The sequence below is a fragment of the Balaenoptera musculus genome, chromosome 2 (assembly GCF_009873245.2).
Source record: "Balaenoptera musculus isolate JJ_BM4_2016_0621 chromosome 2, mBalMus1.pri.v3, whole genome shotgun sequence".
In the NCBI taxonomy this organism is placed as follows: domain Eukaryota; kingdom Metazoa; phylum Chordata; class Mammalia; order Artiodactyla; family Balaenopteridae; genus Balaenoptera; species Balaenoptera musculus.
This window is the reverse complement of record NC_045786.1, coordinates 43,629,518-43,651,009: the sequence shown is the minus strand read 5'-3', so window position 1 is coordinate 43,651,009 and position 21,492 is coordinate 43,629,518. Positions and strand designations below refer to the sequence as shown.

The 21,492-nt window shown below is 45.5% G+C and overlaps 1 protein-coding gene across 2 annotated transcripts in view; it reads right to left on the bottom strand.

Annotated features, from left to right (window-relative positions):
- The window catches only part of ST8SIA2 (ST8 alpha-N-acetyl-neuraminide alpha-2,8-sialyltransferase 2), a 58,963-nt gene that overhangs the window by 9,571 nt on the left and 27,900 nt on the right, over positions 1-21,492 (bottom strand). Inside the window, exons 2-5 of one of the 2 annotated variants that reach the window (XM_036843997.1) lie at positions 15,274-15,336; positions 13,086-13,214; positions 8,741-8,998; positions 4,176-4,469 (exon numbers count right to left, since the gene is read on the bottom strand). In XM_036843997.1, the coding sequence (XP_036699892.1) occupies positions 4,176-4,469; positions 8,741-8,998; positions 13,086-13,214; positions 15,274-15,336 (744 nt within the window). The remainder of the gene's footprint in view (positions 1-4,175; positions 4,470-8,740; positions 8,999-13,085; positions 13,215-15,273; positions 15,337-21,492) is intronic. The other variant, XM_036843998.1, reaches the window with a different exon arrangement.

The window sequence follows — 21,492 nt, the reverse complement described above, 5'->3', positions numbered from 1 at the left end:
TTAAAAAAAAAAAAAAAAGATCTCCATGAAGTCAACATTAATCTAATCAATTAGTGTCTTTGGGGCATCAGTGGTCAACAGACAGTGGTCAGTCTATGTGTCAAGGATATGGGAAGGCGGGTGGCAGTGGGAAAAGCAGAGACTTTGAAGCCTCTTCATGTGGATTCTAATCCCCCTCCTCCCATCTGAGTGATCTTGGGCAATTCTCTTCACATTCCTGAGCCTGTTTCCTTATGAGTAAAATGGGGATGGAAATAGTATCTATCTTATAAGGCTGTTCTGAGGTGTCCTGACCTTCCCGCTTATTCTGCTTGGTGGGGAAGCTGCCCTGTGCTTGCGATAACGGTGCTGTACAGGTAGAGTCTTGACATGCTGCTATCCACTGCGGTCTCCTAACACCACGTCTTCAGTGCAGCAGCTCCCAGCCCCCTGAGCTCATAGCACCCCCAAATCCAGAACTGGGTAGGTATGAATTTCTGCTGCATCTGGTGCATTGCATTAAAGTGAGACAATGTGGTTAAATTCATGGTTGTGACTCTTACTCGCTGGGTGACCTCATACAAATCACCCAACTTGTCTGGTCATCAAGTTCTTCATTTGTAAAATGAAGACTCTAGGGTGCTCAAAGTCAATTCCCACTTGACATTCTGATCAACAAGCACAAGGATTCTAATTTCCTCACACTTGTTATTTTCCACTGTTTTGATAATAACCATTCTAGTGGGTGTGAAGTTGTAATTTTGTCTTATATTTCCCTAGTGATTAGTGATGTTGAGCACCTTTTCATGTGCTTATTGGCCACTTGTATATCTACTTTGGAGAAATGTCTATTCAAGTCCTTTGGCCATTGTTGAATTGGGTTGTTTGATTTTTGTTGTTGTTGTTGAGTTATAGGAGGTCTCTATATATTCTGGATATTAATCCCTTATTAGATAATATGATTTGCAAATATTTTCTCCTACTCTATGGGTAGCTTTTTAACTCTCTTGATATATTGTCTTTTTGGCACACGAAGAGTTTTAATTTTGATGAAGTCCATTTTTATCTATTTTGTTGTTTGTTGTTGTTGTTGTTACCTGTGTTTTTGGTGTCATACTTAAGAAACCATTGCCAAACCCAAGGTCATAAGGAGATTCCCTGTGTTTTCCTGTAAGAGTGAATTTCTTTTAAGTGAATTGTACCCTTTAAAATGGTTTCAATGGGCTATACTATCAAAAAAACAAAATAATAAGTGTTGGCCAGGATGTGGATAAATTGAATAACACGTGTTGGATGAATGTGGAGAAACTGGAACTCTTGTACACTGTTGGTAGATTGTAAAATGGTGCTGCCACTATGGAAAACAGTATGGAGGCTCCTTAAAAAATTAAAAATAGAACTATGGTATTATCCAACAATTCTATTTCTGAGTGTATATCCAAAAGAATTGAAAGCAGGGACTCAAAGAGCTATTCTCAGACCCATGTTCATAGCAGCACTATTCACAAGATTCAAGAGGTAAAAGCAACCCAAATGTCCATTGATGGATGAATGGACAAACAAAACATGGCATATACATACAATAGTATATTATTCAGCCTTCATAAGGAAGGAAATTCTGACACATGCTACAACATGGATGAAAATTGAGGACATTACATTAAGTGAAATAAGTCAGTCACAAAGAAGCAAATACTCTATTACTTTACTTATATGAGGTATCTAAAGTAGCCAAAATCATAGAAACAGAAGTAGAATGGTGGTTACCAGGGGTTGGATATATGAGGAAAAGGGGACTTGTGTTTAATCAGTACAGAGTTTTGGATTTGCATGAAGAAAAAGTTCTCGAGATCTGTTTCACAACAATGTGAAAGTACTTAACACTACTGAACTGTACAGTTAAAAATGGTTAAAATGGTAAATTTTATGTGGTGTATATTTGACCACAATAAAAAAGTGTTTATCCTGTCCCACCCCATAAATGGGGTGTTTATTGGACAACAGATTTTTAATAAGGAAATAAGATTATTCTGCAAACTACAACCCACATTGGAACTTTGAGGTAAAGAACTCCTGACGGGTGAATTTGACTTGGTCCATTGTTCTATAGACTCCTTTATTAAATGGAGCCTAAATAAATTTCCTTCCCAGTGGTTTCACCCTCTGGTCCTACTTCTACCTCTTGAGTCTACAGGACAAGTCTAATCCCTTGGTTGGTGGTTGGTGGCAGCTGCCATGATCACAGTAGTTATGACTGATTGTCTGTCTCCCCTGTGTTGGCACAGGACACACATTCTGTTGTAGGTATTGCTCCCCAGTATAAATAGAGAAAGCAGGGCACAGGAGACAAGCCACTTGGTCAAGGATGTTATACAACCAAGGGAGTAACGGAGCTGGGATGTGAACCCAGGTGTCCCTACCTCCAAAGCTCATGTTCTTGATGCTAGGCCAGATTGCCTCTTAGCCAGGTTCCTCCTCAGCCTTCTTCTCTATGACCCCTTGCTGTTTTCTCAGGTGCCTTTGTTCTGCATCCCTCACCAGCTCATTCTTCCTCTTGCAGTAAACACCAGGTAAGTTCCCACCTGGTGGGAACAGAGGCAAGCCCTTCCTCTCAATACAGACATTGCCCACCTTCTCAGTGATGCCCTACTGGACCCAAACCCTACAGGGCCCAGTGTCTGCACAGAGTGGGGGAGCATTGTCAGAAATCCATCCCAAGGCCCCTGAAGCCCTCATTCCTGCCCTCTCCCCTTGCTAAAAGGAGAACCCCTTCCCGTCCGTCTCTCCCGCAGTATTTCCTCCCGGGAGTTCCTGCAAAGGAAGATGTTGCAATCTCAGGATTAACAGCCTGTTTGTTTAAAGGGCTTATTACTGGTGCTTAATGCTATTTTGACAGGTGAAAGTGAGTCAATTATAGCTGGAAATAGCTCAGGCTGCATAGTTTCTTCCAGGTGGTTGCCCATTCCCTAGCCAAGGGACTTTTTTTTTCTCTTTACCAAAGGGCACTTGGTCTCTTTCCCTCATATCCTCTGACCTCCGAACCACATAAAGACTTTCCTCCTTCCAGGAAGGAACAATGTTAAAGGCATGGAGCCTAAATCCATGAGATGGGGGTTGTTGCAGCAGCCCCACTCTGTGAGGGGGTGAAGTGGGTGCTAAAGGGAGGCTTGACAGGTCAACCTCCAGGATACAGAATGCAGCCCCAGCGAGCCTGGGTCCACACAGGTATCACTCTTCTCCATCAGCCACGAATCTGGCTGCCTCTCATTGAATGTCTCTCTAGGTCTTTCTTGAGGGCAATGAGTTTCTGTATTGATACCCATCTTAATTAGACCAGTGTTGTTCACAGGCTTGGGTGCCTTGGGTCGGGGGTCACCTTTAAGAAGACAGCAAGAGTCCTTTCTGGGTGGCTCAGAGGACCTCCTACGGTCACACCAAATTAGGCTAAGGCCCCAGTGAAGATCATTCCAATGTCCCCCAGAAATTGTCTTATGTCACCAGAGCAGGACTGTGAACTGCCAGGTGGCTGGATGGACCACTGGATGCAGGGCCAAGCTGGCAGTCAGGAGTGTCATGGGATGTATTTGTAACAGGTTATCTCACACTTAATACGCCCAAGAAAGAGCTCTCTTCCTCAACATGCCCAAACACACACAGACTTCTTCCAGACTCTCCCATCACAGAGAATGGCACCACGGTCCACGCATCTGCTCCAACTCTAACCCTGACAGTCATCCTGGATTTCTCTCTTTCTCTCACCCCTTGAGGTCCTTAAATAGAATCCATTAGCATATCCTGCTGCCTCTACTCCAAATGTTCTAGCAAATCTGACCAAACTGTTGCATATCTACCACCACGGTCCCAGTCTAAGCCACAGTGATTCCCAACCTGGACTCCTGCAACCGCTTCCCAACAGACATTCCTGCTTTCATTTTCGCCCCCTTATGGTTTCTCCTCCACACAGTGGCTGTCCGAGGGTCATTCTCCACACAGCTCTCTGGGTGGGGGCAACAGATTGCTCAGAACTGGCACGCCACATGCCACACATTTGCCAACCTACTTCTCCAGGAAGGGGGGCTCAGACAGGCCAGGTGACTTGCAGAGGTCAGACGAGTGAGTGGTGGAGCTGGGCGGCAAACGCACCTGGGAAAGGAAAACTGCCTCTCAGGCACCCCCCGCCCCCCGCGGCTGCTCACCCGCGGACGGCGTGCAGCAGGCGCAGAGAGGGGTACGCAGTACGCACGTTGACGCGGTGCTTCAGGATGAGCTCGTTGACCCACTCGACCCGCTCCTTGCCGCCCCTGGCCATGAAGGCGGGGATCCACAGGATGCTGCCGTTGAGGCTGTGCAGCCGCTGCAGCAGCTTCTCCCGCCACGTGGCGTTGACCAAGTCCTCGAAGGCCCGCTGGATGACGGAGGGGTTCATGGTCACCAGGTCTGTCTTGAGCCCCACATCCCGGGCGTACTCCTGCACCGGGGCCAGGTTGCACCTGCCGGAGAAAAAGGCGGCGATGGTCCTTTCGGGAAAGCTGAGGCACTGCTGCTTATACTTAACTTTATCCCTCCTTTATCTCTCCTCGCATCCTCCTCATTCCCAAACAAAGACCCAGGGCATCTTCCTGAATTCACCAGGCCCTCCTGTCATCCCTGTTCCTTCTTCTCCTGACACACATATTTACTGGGCCTTTAGCACATACATAGAACCTTGCTGGGCCCTGGGGTTATACAACACCTGCCTTCTGGAGTTCAGGATCTCACGGAGAAGAAAGGAAGCAAGTAAGTCAGCCCTCAGCCCACAAGATGACCATGCTATAGGCAGGTGTGACCTGGTCACATTAGGTGACAGAGTGAGGGCTCTGAAGACACACTCCTGGGTTCAGAATTCAGCTCTGATACTTTCCTCCTGTGTGATTCTAGGTAACCTGATCAACCTCTCTGTGCTTTCTGAGAGCTTCCTCCTGTCTAAGGATCAGCCACGGCAGGATTTTTTAGCTATGACGGAGATCACAACAGCATCCCCTCGCAGGGATTAAGGCAGTCCCTAGACACCCAGTACTTCGAACGCTGCTGGACCACAGTGAGAGCTCAGTACATGTTAAGTGCCACCATCATCCCCACGGGGAGGAGGAGCATCGGGTGGTCTTCCTGAGGTGGTGACCGTCACGGGAAGTCTGGAAGGATGGAAGAGCAGAAGCCCATTTGTGGATAAGGCACCTCAGGAGAGTGTTTCTCCAGCTTGCAAGAGCAGAAGAATCACCTCAGGCAGTGGTTAAAAATACAGAATCCCCAGGTCCCTCATCTGGAGGTCCAGATCCAGCAGGTGAGCTGAGGAATTGATATTTAGTCTTATAATCAGGCAGCTTAGGAAACATCATGCTATGGCATTTTAGGCCCAGTAAATGTATCACAGGGGCCTTGGGGCATGAAGCAGTGTGGGTATTTAGGGGAAGGCAGGTGATTTGCTCTGATGGGGGCATATTGTGTGGAGGAGATGGGGTGAGAGAGGCAAGCGAGGTGAGATAGCAAAGGGCCTGTATGTCAGGGATGCTGCCACCTGGCAGCCAGTGGGGGTCTGTACACAGTGGCGCCATATGACTTTTGTCCTGAAAGACCACACAAGTCGGCCCCACAGACATGCAGATCTGTGAGAGCCATAGAGTAAAGGTCAAAGTACAGCCACACATTGCTGTAAGTGGCTCTCATCGTGGTGTTTCAGGTCCCTCTTTTCCAAGTGCGCGTGGACCACTGCGGACGTGAGTCCTGGGAGAGGCAGAGCATGCCATGGCCGTGCCTCTCAAAGTGCGGTCCACTCATCGGCACAAGGGTATTAGGAATGCAGAGTCTCGGGCCCCACCCCAGACCTGATGACTCTGCATCTTGATAAGCTCAGGTGATTCATACGCTGGTTATGTTTGGAGACCCTGGGCTAGAGCCTAACGGAAGGACTTCAGAGACCGCCAGCCCAACCGCCCAGGTTACAGATGATGAAACTGAGGCCCAGAAAGGGGAGTGACACACTCCAAGTCACGTGACAAGTGGGCAGCAGAGCCAAGACTGGACTCCAGACATCATACCACTCATCTTGCTGTGCAAGTGTCAAAAAAACAAAACAAAGCAAAACAAAAAACTGTTGGTTAGAATCTGCTGTGGCCCCTGGAAAGCCTGGGGCCAGGCTGGGTGGAGCACTGAAAACTCAATACGGAAACCAGGTCAGGAAGGTCGCCTTCAACGCTGCCAGGCTCCCCAGGAGGTGATCAGACCCTGCCAGGGTCAGCTTTTGCCCTCTGACCATACCTTTAACGGCCTCCCCAACTACCCTCACCCCTTCTCTGGCTTCTAATCAGACAAACCTGCCACTTCCCTTCTCCTCTCCCCTCTCCCCTCCCTCCCCAATTTTTCGAATGGAGAGCTTTGAGAAACAGGACTGAACCACTGGGTACGCCAGGCACAGACAGAACCTGGCAAAGGACAACAAACTAAAACAAGCATGGCGGCTGGGCTGCAGCAGCTCGTGCATCACAGTGAATGCAGGAGTCAGCACACCATCTAATCCCACGTCCTGAGGTCCAGGGAGCTCTGTGATAAGGCCGCTTCCCAAAGCCCGGGACAAGGTTCTCTTTGCGTCAAGAGAGTCCCGATAGAAACGTGAGATGCGGTTCTGCCAGTGCTGGGGCGCTGTTTGGGATGAAACTCGAGGCTCCGTGTGCCCTACTTTCGACCAGAGGACAGCAAGGCCTTGTTTTTGAGTTGGGTTGGGGGTCAGGTAACAGGGCCGTGAGTAACTGTGTCCAAATGTGTCCCCAGGCGACTGGAAGATGAGAAATGAGAATGAGACCTCATTCTCTCTTTGGAGAGAATGATGGTCAAGTACAAATCCAAGTTTCTCTGTCGCCCCCTCACTTCCCAGATTTTGTCTACAGGAGAATAAAGGTACTAGTAGAGTACACCTTAAAAGAGTTTTCCAAACTTGGGCCAACAACTGGCCAGCCCAGGAGACTTTTTTAACCAACCTTTTGTACTGGGCTCTATCCTGGGGTCAGCAAACTTTTTCTGCAAAGGGCCAGATAATAAATATTTTAGGCTTCTGGGCTATAAGCTCCCTCTGTTGCAATTCTTCAACTCTGTACAACTAATTCAACTCTACATGACAGTGAGAAAGCAGCCACTGAGGATATGAGAATGAATGGGCATGGCTGTGTTTCAGTAAAACTTTATTGATAAAAACAGGTTATGGGCCATAGTCTGCCTGCCTCTGTTCTAGACCAACGGTTCTCAGTCTTGGCTGTACAAGATCCTTTTTGACCCACCTCCTAGAGAAATGGAAATAAGAACAAAAATAAAAAAAATGGGACCTAATGAAACTTAAAAGCTTTTGCACAGCAAAGGAAACCATAAACAAGACCAAAAGACAACCCTCAGAATGGGAGAAAATATTTGCAAACGAAGCAACTGATAAAGGATTTATCTCCAAAATATACAAGCAGCTCATGCAGCTCAATACCAAAAAAACAAACAACCCAATCCAAAAATGGGCAGAAGAACTAAATAGCCATTTCTCCAAAGAAGATACACAGATTGCCAACAAACACATGAGAGGATGCTCAACATTACTAATCATTAGAGAAATACAAATCAAAACTACAATGAGGTATCACCTCACACCAGTCAGAATGGCCATCATCAAAAAATCTACAAACAATAAATGCTGGAGAGGGTGTGGAGAAAAGGGAACCCTCTTGCATTGTTGGTGGGAATGTAAATTGATACAGTCACCATGGAGAACAGTATGGAGGTTCCTTAAAAAACTAAAAATAGAATTACCATATGACCCAGCAATCCCACTACTGGGCATATACCCTGAGAATGCCATAATTCAAAAAGAGACATGTACCACAATGTTCATTGCAGCTCTATTTACAATAGCCAGGACATGGAAGCAACCCAAGTGTCTATCGACAGAGGAATGGATAAAGAAGATGTGGCACATATATACAATGGAATATTACTTAGCCATAAAAAGAAAGGAAATTGAGCTATTTGTAGTGAGGTGGATGGACTTAGAGACTGTCATACAGAGTGAAGTAAGTCAGAAAGAGAAAAACAAATAACATATGCTAACACATATATATATAATCTAAAAAAACCAAAAATGGTTCTGAAGAACCTAGGGGCAGGACAGGAATAAAGACGCAGACATAGAGAATGGACTTGAGGACATGGGGAGGGGGAAGTGTAAGCTGGGATGAAGTGAGAGAGTAGCATTGACATATATACACTACCAAATTTAAAATAGATAGCTAGTGGGAAGCAGCCGCATAGCACAGGGAGATTAGCTCAGTGCTTTGTGACCAGCTAGAAGGGTGGGATAGGGAGGTGGGAGGGAGGGAGACGCAAGAGGGAGGGGATATGGGGATATATGTATACATATAGATGATTCACTTTGTTATACAGCAGAAACTAACACAACATTGTAAAGCAATTATACTCCAATAAAGATGTTTAAAAAAAAAAATCTTGGCTGTACACCAGAAGCCCTCAGGCTTCCTGGGCTACATGACCCCACCCCTCAGACGAATTTAATTGGTCTGGGGTGCAGTCTGGACATTGGAACTTTCCAAGGCTACCGAGCAATTCTAATGGACAGTCAAGGTTGAGAAAGGGGACTAACCCAACTAATCTTGTTTCAACCTTTTGGGACGACTGGCAATGCTCAACTTAAATATGCCTGTCACTTTGTGTCCAGGGCACCTACTGCGGTTACCTGATGACAAAGCTGTGTGTGTCAATCTCCTGCCCACAGCCGCTGTTCAGCAAGACCCCAGAGTTGCCCACGATGGCACAGGTCCCGAAGTGCTTGTTCTTCAGTGGAGAGGTTCTGGGGAGCAGCTCATACAGGTTCTGGGACACGTTCATTGTGCTGTCTCGGTCGAAGATGTAATGAATAATATCTCCGGGTTTCAGGGTCCCCTTGAGGACAGAAATGTCCTTTTCAGCATCCAAGAACTTTAAGATTTGCTTCCTACGAAAACCAAACACACATGAGGAAAAAGTCTCCTGTTGCTACCTGCCCTTTGCCAACCTGGCTTTTCCTCTTCTTGGTCACCCTGCAGAGCTGATGCAGCCCAGCACACAGGGGCAGCTAGAGGTCAGATGCCCTCCGAGAATCTCTGGTTACACAGTTTTTAAAGTAAAATCTCCAGTTAGGATCCTCACCTTCCTAGGGGCAGGAATAAAACTTCCCTGGTAATTCTGAGAGGATTGCTATCCTTTTTCTGACCACATCTCATCCCGTCTGTGTGTTTGACTGGAGAATCTCCAATCTCTGGTTCTGGGAAGAGATTGGCAACATGGCCCAAAGGCCGATCTGGTCCTCTCTCTAGGAGATAGGATACCTGCCTTGGGAAATGACTTCATCAGGACTGAATGTGAGCTCATCATGAAGGGCCCTGGAAGGAGGGGTGACCTGCCATCCTGGTTTGCCTAGGAAAGCATGGTCTTAGACTGAGAGCCTTGTACCCCAGGGACATACTGTACCTGAGTCTTGGGCAAACCCAGACCATGGTCATCCTATGTCATACTCCCCTCTCTGAGTGGGGTTCAGGGCCACCATCTGACAGGCAGTCCTGAATTAGGACCTGGAAACCGGAATGACAGGAGTCCCTCATTCCTCAGTGGCCTATTTTCTTCCCTGGAAGCCTTCTCTGGGCACAGGGGCCTCCCAGGGGGCGAGGGGGTGTGTGGACACTGTGAGGTGTGTCAACCACTCCCCGTTTGCAGGACTGCAAACATGGCCTGCTGTCCGTGCACTGGTCCTTTCTGTGCTGTGTGCTCCCTGGCCCTCCTCACTGCTGTCTTGTTTGGAGTTTGTAAATATTGATACCTCTCTGGTCTCACAGAGCAGCGTTGCTTTGTGTTGTTTCAGAACAAAGGTGATCAAAAGACAGCTCTCTGGGCTTCAGTGTGACTTTGATTTAGGGGGAAAGCTCCAGAATCACCTAGCAAAGCACATAGATGGGATGGGATGTGGTCAGAAAAGGGATAGGAATCCTCTCAGAATCACCAGGGGAGTTTTATTCCTGCCCCCAGGAAGGTGAGGATCGTAACTGGAGGTTTCACTTTAAAAACTGTGTAAACTGCCCCAAAGATTTTTAGAAATGATTCAAGTCATCCAGAGAAGGAAATCTGGTACCCAGATCACCTGGAATTAATTTCATTTCCTGCAGCTCGTGAGCCCCCATCTAGAACAGACACAATGATGCTGTTCTTCTCCACCAAGCCCCAGAGGAACAAGACCTTCACACGTTTTGCAAATGTGAGGATTTGCAAGGTGGCTGTCCCATTGCACAGATGGTAACACTGATCCCTGAGAGCCTGTGTGATCTGAGATGGGCACAACCTGTGGTGTATCCCAGCAGGATGCACATTCAATTATTTGGGGAACTATAAAGAATTCAGAAGCTCCAGGCTGACGCCTGAGAAATCCTGATTCTGAGTGTGGCCCGGGTCTCAGCACGCTTTCAAAGGCTCCGCAGGGGACTCTAAGGTGGGTCCAGGTTTGGGAGCCTCTGGCATCACCAAGGGGCACCTAGAATGCTTGACAGGGCACAATGCTCCTCTTCCACTGGTCTTGTCTTATTAATAATCTGGATCTCGTGCTTTCATGCAGGGGAAACCACTCTTGATGAATAATTTGTATCTCTTGATGGAAAACAGAGATACAACAGAAAACATCGTTTTTATTTATAGTGCTTTACCCGGGATGACACAACTTTACAAACTAATATGGTTTGGAAATTGCTGAAACCTTTGCAATTACTTACCCCCAGAGTATTTAAAAGCAAAGAGAGCCCCCAGAAAGCCCATAGATAAACTCCTCTGTGGATGAATTAATTTCTAACTAATTATGAGAAATTACTACTGATTATTAAACATCATTCCAAATCACTCACAGAATCTTTTTTATGAATAATTTTGGTGACTAATTGAAGGAAGATGAAGGAAATCCTTTTCCCCCCAGGGTGAAGGCACATTGTTCCTGTCGAGGTAGCAGGATCCTGTGGCAGGATCCCCATGTCGGCCACAGTCTGGTCTTCTCCGAAAGGGGGAAATATCCTTTCTCTACCCAGTGGTGGGAGAAAGAGTGAGTGGAGATTGAGGTGGGCTTGTGCTGGCAGGAGGATTTCACTCACAGGTGGTGTAGCGGGGTGAATAGTGGCCTCCCAAATATATGTTCACCTCCTAACCCTGGAACCTGTGAGGTGCTTTATTTGGAAACAGCGTCTTTGCAAATGTATTTAAATTAGGGATCTCGAGATCATCCTGATTACCCTGATGGGCCCTAAATCCAATGACAAGTGTCCTTATCAGAGATAGGAGAGGGGATACACAGACACAGAGCGAAAGGCCACGTGAAGACAAGGCAGAGACAGGAGTGACACGGCTACACGGCAGGGAATGCCTGGAGCCAGCAGAAGCTGGAAGGGGCAAGGACAGATTCTCCCCTGGAGCCCTCAGAGGGAGCGCTCAGAATTCTGGCCCCCAGAACTATAGCGGAATACGCTTCTCTTGTGTGAAGCTACTGAGTTGGTGGAAATTTGCTACAGCAGTCCGAGGGCTCGCGCTCCACAGGGCTGCTGACCAGGGGTGAGTAACGCAGGTTGGCAGCTGTTGGGGTGTAAGATGAAGGCCGAGGGCCCAGCCAGGGGCCCTCAGAAGAGGCCCTGAATGAGGGGAGGCAGAATGGTGGTGACAGGAGTCAGCTCCTTCAGATGCTTTCTCAGCTGCTAGGGCTCCAATCTCACACCTCTCTACTCCCCACACTTCCTCAGGACCCAAATCCAAGCCTCAAGAACCCGGGGGTGGGGACATTTGGACAGTGAGCTCACCTGAAGGGGGAAGATCCCTGCTCTGTATGGTGACACTCTCGGTGGTTATGGTCAAGGCTGACCGCCATGCCCCAGCCCCCTGTTCTCAGCTTCCTCTCCATGATGATGGGCTGGGAAGGCGGGCTGTGATAGTCAAGGTTTTCCCGTCTGGTCTTGATTACTTCACTGACCTCATCACCCCCATTCTCTCCTCCTGATGGGTGCTCCAGCAACACAGCACAAACACCAGACTTCAGGCAGCAGCTTGGCATGCCTGGCAAACTCCTAATTATCCTTCAAAACCCATTGCTCCCGGCAAGCCTTTCCTGGCCAGCCCTCTTAGTCCCCTTACAAGATGGAGTACTCTCCTCAGTAAGATCTATCTCCGCCTGTTTATATGAGGCAACACCACCTAATGTGTATATCACACTGCCCTGCTCAATCTTTGTTACATTTGTGCCTCCGGCCAGCATGTCTGATTCATGTCAGCGCCCCTGGCTCCCAGCAAAATGTCTGCAAGTGAATGGTTGGGTTATACTGACCACTCTTTGCTGCGTCTATCACAGTTCTGTCAAAGTCAAGTGGCCAAAGTGCTGACATTGGAACCCCTTCCTTACAGCTCCCCATTCCCGCCACCCAGCAATGACTGCACTGCTCTGGAAACATCACTCTGCAAAGATCAGGACAAGAGCTGCTCTCTGGCTGAAACAGACCTCTCCCTTTGCGGTTAGGTGTCCCACCGGCTCCTGGGTCACCTGATGCCCAGTTGTAGCTTTTCTTCATGTCATCAGGGAGTGGTTGCCTACTCAAGCCACACGGGCTGCGGGAGGAGACAGCTCTCCAAAGACAAACGGGAGGACCATCGCCGCCGAAAGGGGGTGGATGCCAGGCAAGGACTGCTGCTTTGGGGTCCTCTGGGAGAAGCCATCTGTGATCCCCGCCCCCCCCTGCCCCAGGCTCTCACTGCTGCTGACCCAAGAGCCTCACTCCCTCCAAACCCAGGACCTCAGCCAGTTGCTCCTGTCACTTCCCCGGCCCGAGTCGCCGCACACATGTGCTGGGCTGCCGGGCTTGCCTTGGGTTTTTATTTCCAATTGATCACTTAGAGATGAAACCTGCCTCAGTGGGAGGTAAACATATTATTTCTATCCTGACTTCTTTAGATGATGGAGAGTGGCAAGTTGCCAGCTTGTGCCAAAGAAGGCCAAGTCTGTCTCTTGTCCTAGAGGTAATTACCACTACCTGATCCTCAGAGAGAGCGTTTGGTTGTGTCTCCATTTGGCCGAGGCTGGTTGGACATTGCGCTTAAAGCCTTCATTACTTCTGTCAACAACAGCCGGCGACGAGGAGCCATTTATTACAACTTCAGCTCTGGAAGGGGGATAAAAAAAGAGGAAGAGGGGAGACATGATCTGTTAGCAAGCCAGTGACAAGTCTAATAGTTTTGTTTTTGCACAAGCTTGAATGTAAACTTCTTCGGAGGAGCAAAATTGCAGTTATTACCTGAGACGGGAAGGAAGTCTATTTATCTTCTAGAATGCACCAACTCTCTCTCTCAGGTATTACCTACATATATTCTGGGAGACAGGAAGGGGGTGATGAACTATCTTTCTCCCCACCCCCAGCCCCCGATGTTTCCTCCCAGTGAAACCTAGCCGTCACTGTCGTAATAGTAATACTTCTTCAAGCCGCTTTTGTGAAACTCCGAAGAGCAGTTGCATTAACAACCAAGTATCATAAGATGGTTTACAAACTTAATAAAGAGGAAACAAAAACTCATATTGGGGCAATGGGATGTAGCTTTATCTCATTATCCCTCGTTTGTAAGATGCCACTTCGAACGTCTGTCTAGTTCCAGAGTCATCCGTGCTCTGTTTCTCTCTCCCACTAGACTGTAAGCAGGGGAGTTCCCTCACTCATTTCTATATTCCCCAATGGTCTAACATAGCAGGCGCTAAATAAATAAGTGTTTGGTGAATTTGAATTTGAATTTGAATTTGTATTTGACCTTGGTGGTTGCCTGGATGGATGAAGTTGCTGGCTGGCTCTGAATGCCCGGGGCCAATCATAATTCTGGGTGCATACCATCTTTCCACCTGACTCAGGCATTGCAGGACCCGCTTGAATTCAGACGTTTGAAATCTATGCTAGTAGGTTTCTATGAAACTAGGTTACAATTACATCTCTAAAGGCAGTGTAAGAGCCAGCCTGCCTCTGCCGGATGCACACAGATGCATGTGGGTCACATCGCAAGTTCCTTTTGTCTGTGCTGACAGCAGATTCTCTCAGTTAGAATGATAAGTGGATTTCTGATGCCAAATTCTGGAGCTTTAAAGAATTCAAACCAAACAACTATGTCCTCTGCATCTGTCTTGGAACAGCCAAGTTAAAAAAGATGAAATCCTTTTAACAGGTCTAAACCCAATGCTCTATTTTGCTTTTTGTAGGTAGAAAGGAATTTATTTGGGGGTGCACTTTCTCCCCATATACCTCCATTCCCAATATTCCTGACTCCTCTGGCTGATATTACTTGTCTGGGATTCAAAAATATGTAACTTTTGCAGAGAACAGAAAATTCAAGGGTTTTGAGTAAGGTGGATGTATTCCTCCAGCCTGCAGGCTTAAAGGGAACCTATGAAAGGAAACAAAAGACCTGACCCTTTGCAATTTTTGCTGTTTTCATGAACAGAAGCAGAGGGTGTAGTGGAAAGATTTCATAAGCTGTATGACTATGGGCAAATCACTTTATCTCTCTGAGCCTCAGTTTCCCCATTTATAGAAAGAAGGTATAGAAGAGGAAGATATCCTCTGGATGGGGACTGGGCATGGTCCAACCACAGCCAGTGGCAAGCCTGAGTCTGTTGGCTTGCAAAGTGTTTGCTCACACTCTTGTATCAAGCTGTCTTCTGGCCAAAGACTGTCATTCGAGGAAACACTCTTAGAATTTTAGAGTGTGCCTTCAGTAATCAAGGTTAACATTTCTGAATTGACTTCCTAAATATTTTTAAGAGGTCTCAGCAAAGTTCCTGAATGCTCTATTTTCCATCTTTACCTCCTGGACAAGCCATCCACCACAATGAAATTGGGTGAAAGTCCTGATTCCTTTCAGAGTCTCCATTATTCGGCAAAAGTTCAAGTTATGAATAAGCTCATTGGTGGCTCAAGTGCCTCCAAGTTAGTGGGCTCTTTTGCAGAAAGAGACTCTTACCCATCTGGATTTTCTATCTCTGCAGCCTCTAGACCTTAGGCCATTTCACGGGCTCTTCTATCGACAGCTCCTCCCCAAAAGTGATTAGGGAAATGCAAAGCCAAAGTGAAACGAAACAGATCTCTTTGCTAAGTAAGAAGGGCACCATCCAGCAAAGAGGAGAAGCAGATTAATAGCTGCCTTACAGCAAAAACAAATGAACACAAAATCTAATTTACAAACCTATTAGATTTGCTATGTAAGCTGTTCACAGCTGATCTGATTGTACCTCTGCCTCCAGAATTCCTGCAAGACAAAGGAAATGCATTATTTATAAACCCAGCTCTTCTTTGCAAAGCCCTCTTCAGTTGCCAGGAGATCTCACAGCCCACTTTGGAGAACTACAGAGGGACAATGAAATCTCACCTAGGCCTCTCCAGAAATGGGCAACCTCCTGGCCCAACCACAAACCCAGGCATTTTCAAGGAAGTAGACCTTCTAGATCCTCCCCAGCCTCTCACTTGAACATTGTTTCAATTCTCACCAAGGTTTCCACTTGAGAATTTCATTTGAGCTTTGAGACAAACTCCTTTGTCTCCTCTGGTTAATCCCATAGGCTAGCACTCTTGAGCCTGACTCAGCACCTGCTGTAGCAAGACTCAGTATTTCCTTTAGCCTGACTCACCATTTGCCCCTGGTCTTCTCTGGCCGTCACTCACCTGTGGTAAGACGTTGTCCATCATATTATCTCCAAACTTGAGACATCAGAAGTCCAACAGAGGCAGCAAGACTGACTCAACCAGTGCCTCCAACCAAATGTGAGAATGATTTGCTTTTGGGGGGCAGGAAAAATAATATTAAGTGGTGTCACTTTACCAGGGAGCAGGAGATGGGTGAGTAATGGGGTCCTTTGCTTCTTCCTCTGGAGGAAAAGTTTTTGGAGTAAAAGCATTCTAAGGCCCTTTCCAGCCCCACCATCTCTTCAGTTCTGTCAGATTCCATTCTGGTTGGGGGCCATGAAGTTTAACCCTGCTTTGCTAATCACATTGGGCCAGGGGAGAGATGAATCCATCTGCCCCTGGTACCCAGCCCGCTTTGTGCTCTGTGTGTGTTTTTTTAAAAGTTGTATGTCAGACTAATTATTTTTATTAAGTTAAATAATCTTTTCACCACTGATTTATAGGATATGTGGTTTGAGGAGATATTTCTTCACACTTTTTTCATTTTTTTTTTGGAGAGCTATAATTTTTTTGTGATTTTATTTTATTTTTTGAATTAATTTTTATTGGTGTATAGTTGCTTTACAATGTTGTGTTAGTTTCTACTGTACAGCAAAGTGAATCAGCTATATGTATACATATATCCCCTCTTTTTTGGATTTCCTTCTCATTTAGGTGACCACAGAGCACTGAGTAGAGCTCCCTGTGCTATACAGTAGGTTCTCATTAGTTATCTATTTTATACATAGTATCAATAGTGTGTATATGTCAATCCCAATCTCCCAATTCATCCCACCCCCTTTTCCCGCCTGGCCCATATGTTTGTTCTCTACGTCTGTATCTCTATTTCTGCTTTGCAAATAAGACCATCTATCATTTTTTAACATCTATCATTTTTTAAAAGTTCTATCTAGCCTTTCAGCCAAGGTGTTGGTACACTCCAAAGAAATAATTAAAATCACTGCAAAAGCTGTATATTTAAAGAATCTTGTGATTTAATAAGAACTCTTTGGAGGAAGTTAATGCCTAACTCCTCACTGGTTTTAAATCTGGATTTTTTTATCTGCTTTCTTTAGGATTCACATACTTGTAGATATAAGGTTCTGTGTGTGTGTCTTTTCCTGATAGACTGAAATGTCCTTTCAACATTATTTGGCAACAGGAAATATTCTGCCTCATAGCTGGATGACCAGGCAACAGGAAATGTGCTATGACTCACCCAGTGCCTCATCTCAGGTCTCCCTTCAGGTCTCAAATTTCATTACACCCAGTCTAATTCTTAATTACACAGAGTATCATTGGTTCTTCACATTTAAATCAATGCATAATATCTCTTTTTCGTCTCTCTTCATTTACCCTTGGGATGGTGGCATTCTCACACGTCTAATTCAACGGTCTGGGGATATCTGGCCATCTCTGGCCTGTAACCATAATCTACTTAGGTCAGCGCCCAAGGGCTTTCCTGGGCCCACTGCTGTCCACATGACACTGACCTTTCACATGTCCTGACCCTGACCCCAGTCCTCAAAATCAGCACTCCTTGGAGGAGGGAAGACTTGCTGGGCCAGATATTAAGTCAAGTACAGTAATTAGAAGTGTGGTCATAGCTCAAGACTAATGAAAGGTTAATGGAACAAAAAAGATTGTCTAGAAATGCTGCACATGAGAATTGATGTATGATTTTAAAAAATCATTATCAACGAGAAATTCAGTAAATGGTTTGAAGCAGTTGATTAATAATCTGGAGGTGAGTTGGAGGGAAATCATGTAAGTGTTCCCTGACTTATAAATTTCCACAGGATTTAACTAGTGTTTCTCAGACTTTAGTAATTCTCATATTCCTATCAGCAGTTTGCCATATTTTGTTTATCACCCATACTACTATCTACTTAAGTTTTTAAATTGACTCATCTTTTAAAAACTTCTTAACCTACACAATGCCATCTGTGAAAATACGGGTTTGATATCATGATTATATACTCATTTGAAAAGAACACAAAACCATTACCACAAAAATATTTATCAATGGAATTCCTAAAGTCATCTTACTTATTACCAAGGATACTTATAGCACCTCTGGGGAAGACTGAATTAAACAGTTAAATTTTTAAAGAAGGCAACCCATACAAAAAGAAAATGGAAGAGGATATTTATCAAGTCTTGATGAGGTATGAGGAATATATGTGAAGGACTTTTAAAATTCAGAAGTGGAAGAAGAAATCCTAAGAGAAAATATAGACAGATTAAAAAAAATCTTCATAAAAATTTAAAATTCTGTTACACAAACAGCAAATCTCAGCAAACTCTGTTCAGAATCTTTCTTGAAATCTGAGAGGGCTCCAGGTGAGGTGAGCACTGCATCTGTGCATCTATCTGGTTTAATGCAACCAGGGGTTTGGAGAGGACTCAATGCTGAGCAACAACTCCCTCCTGCTTTCTCTTCTCCTGCCTCCAGCCCAGGTCCTGGGGAGCATCCAGTCCTGCTGACTTGGGCACCACAAACCATGCACTTTTTCATACCAATCCTTCCTCTAACTCTGGGTTTCCCCACCTCGGCACTATTGATATTTCAATGTTGGTGTTGGGGGTTGGGCAGCTATCTGTGCATTGTAGGGTGTTCTAGCTGCATCCCTGGCCTCTACCCACTTTATGCCAGGAGCAGCCCTCCCCACACCCCCAAATTGTGACAACTAAAAATGCCTCCAGACATTGCCAAATGTCCCCTGGGGCAGGGGGGCAAAATTGCCTCCATTTGAGAACCTCTGCTTTGACGTTTGTTTTCTACCTAATGCCTCTGAGAAGATGAATCTCCTCCATCAGCCAACCCGTCCCATCACCTTCCTATGCTAAACCCCAAGCCCAACACCTGTGCTTCCCCTCAAAACCATCTTAGTTTTCAATTCTCAGCCACCTTTTCCTCCTCTTCCTAAAGCATTCTATTACAGCATTTGTCACCTTTTCATATTTAATTATTTCATGGAATCACAGATGAGAGACTTTAAAGAAATTCTGTCATTGACATAGTCTAAACTCCTCCTCTTATAGTTGAAGAAACCAAGGTCTAGAGATTTGGTTCTGGTTTCAGCTTCCTCAGCTGCTCACCACACTAGAAGGGAAGCCCCTGGATGGTGTGCATTAACCACGTCTTTTATTTTCTTTATCTGATGCTTTGACATCTGGGACCTTGCTGACTGTGAAGGGACAGCTCCTCTCAGGGTTAGCAAATTCCTAGAGATAGTAAACAACTGGCCTGGGAGTGCACCTTTCAAATACAAATCAACTAATCTAGAGCCCATACCCCTGCCACCTCCCTTAGTGGGATCTTATTCTCTGGGCCACTATCCACCTGCCATAATCACCTGGAGCTAGGTACCAGACATCTATGCATCTATCTGGTTTAATATAACCAGGGGTTACAGTTGTCCCAGACAGGTAGGACAGCTCCTATGCCCCAGAGTCTGCTGAAGTTATCCAAACTAGCCAATCCTAAGCCTCCTTACCCTGCCTCACCCTTCCTTCCTATGGAAACCACAATAAAGGCTTTTGTCCACAGTTCCCCCGCCCCTCCCACCTAAGTGACCTGGTGCTACGCCATGTGGCCCTGAATGATGTGGTGTGCCACCCCTCTTGGAATCTGGGAGTATAACAAACTACATTTTCAATGGTGGTCATCTCCTGATCTGTTGGCCTGACCATACCTAAATAATAATAAAACCTATATTAAAACAGGGGGACCCTGTTTTGTTCACCTTCCCAGCCTTGCATAGTACTTTGCCCAACTGGGGCTCAGTGAATCAAATCTAACTTCAGTGCGAAGTGGGACTTTTCTTCCAAAGTCTTCCCTGCAGTTTGCATGCTGTGTTCACACATATTACTTATACCTGTACAAGACACAATTTCACCTCTCAGATAACCAGAGAACGGGGCAGACGGTCATTCAGAGAAACTCAGGTTGCAGATGTTTGGCTCAAAATGAATCACATGAATTGGCAAGGGATTTTTTTTTTCTAATTAGGTTTTGCCTCCATTGTTATTAAAATAAGGTTACATCCCTTGTGACTGGGGAATGCTGATACCTGCTTGGTTGAGTGACAGAGGAAGAGAATCAGGTGAGAAAAATTTACTAAAGATAATTCATCAACTTCTGAAATCATAGAAACAAAGATGCTTAGGTCATCCAAATGAGAAAATATATGGGAAAGCTCTTTGCACACTATAACTAACTCTATAAAACAAGGTATAATATTAGTAATAATCACTGTCTGCTTGACCCTGCCCAATATTCTCAGCCATAGTGAGGGTGGAGGTTGATTACTCCAAAGCTCTACATTTTAAGATGTCAGTCTCCTTTCCACCATGAACATAATACTCTTTCCGAGCAGTAAACTAAGACAATAAATAAAAATAGCATGTTTAAAAAAATAATAACAGGGACTTCTCTGGTGGTCCAGTGGTTAAGACTTTGCCTTCCAACGCAGGGGGTGCGGGTTTGATCCCTGGTCGGGGAGCTAACAGAAGCAATATTGTAATAAATTCAATAAAGACTTTAAAAGTGGTCCACATCAAAAAAATCTTTAAAAAAATAATAACATGCATAGTTGGATTTGTTTTCAGTGAAAAGCAATTAGCAAACCTGAAAACTGCATTTCTGTTTAGCCTCTTCATCCAAGCCCAATTGTTTTATAGGTAAGGTCATGTTTCAGTGTGCTGGGGTCTCATAGCTGTGTTAGAATCTCCCACATCCTTGGTTCCTCACTGAAGAGTCAGGCTCAGTAAGTGAACTTTCAAGAGCTGAAAGCTTTAATTAAGAGTCCGGACCCAACTTAAACAGTTGATTAGTCCCGAGAATAAAAGATTAAACTAAAACACAATTCATGAATTTGCAGATGATTCTTCCTTTACAGTTTTGGGAAGATACTGAACGTGTGCTTTCAACTTGTGCATGTAAACCACTGGGGTTCCTGCCTGTTGATCCTCCAAGGACACATTATAAGTATGTGGCCCCACAAACACATGGTAGGGAGAAAAGAAGGAAAAGGATGATTTGCAGTCATTCACGTGAACAGAGCAAGGGCTTCCAACAGGGTTCAAGGGTGTTTTTTTAAAGACTTTTTCTTTTTTGTGGTAAAATATACATAACATGAAATTTCCATGTTATCCCTTTTTAAGTGTATGATTCAGTGGCATCCAATATATTCACAATATTGTGGAGCCATCGCCAGCATTTATCTCTAGAATTTTTTCATCACCCCCAACAGAAACTCTATACCCATTAAACAATAACTTCCCAATCCCTCCTCCCTCAACCCCCTAGTACTCTATTATATTCTATTCTTCTATCTCTGTGAATGTGCCTACTCTAGATATTTTTTGTAAGTGGAATCATACAATATTTGTCCTTTTATGCCTGGCTTCTTTGACTTAATAAAGTATTTCAGGGTTCATCCATGTAGTAGCATGTCGGAAGCCTGGCTTTGGATGTGGCCATTCTCAGGAGCTAGAATATCACAGAGACAGGGGAAGGAAAGTCCCTTCCAAAGTGTTTGTGTCTGGATCATTGAGCACCTGTGATTAGGACAGGAGCAGAGGTCCCACCAGCTGACAAGTGCTTGTGGCTCAAGAGCTCAGGGGCTCTCCTGCCCAGAGCATACTTGGCTAGGAACTTCCTGAATTTTTTGCTGGCAAATTGAGCTTTGATGCCCATTTCCTCCTCCATCTGAAGAGCTGGTCATACTTGGCCAAG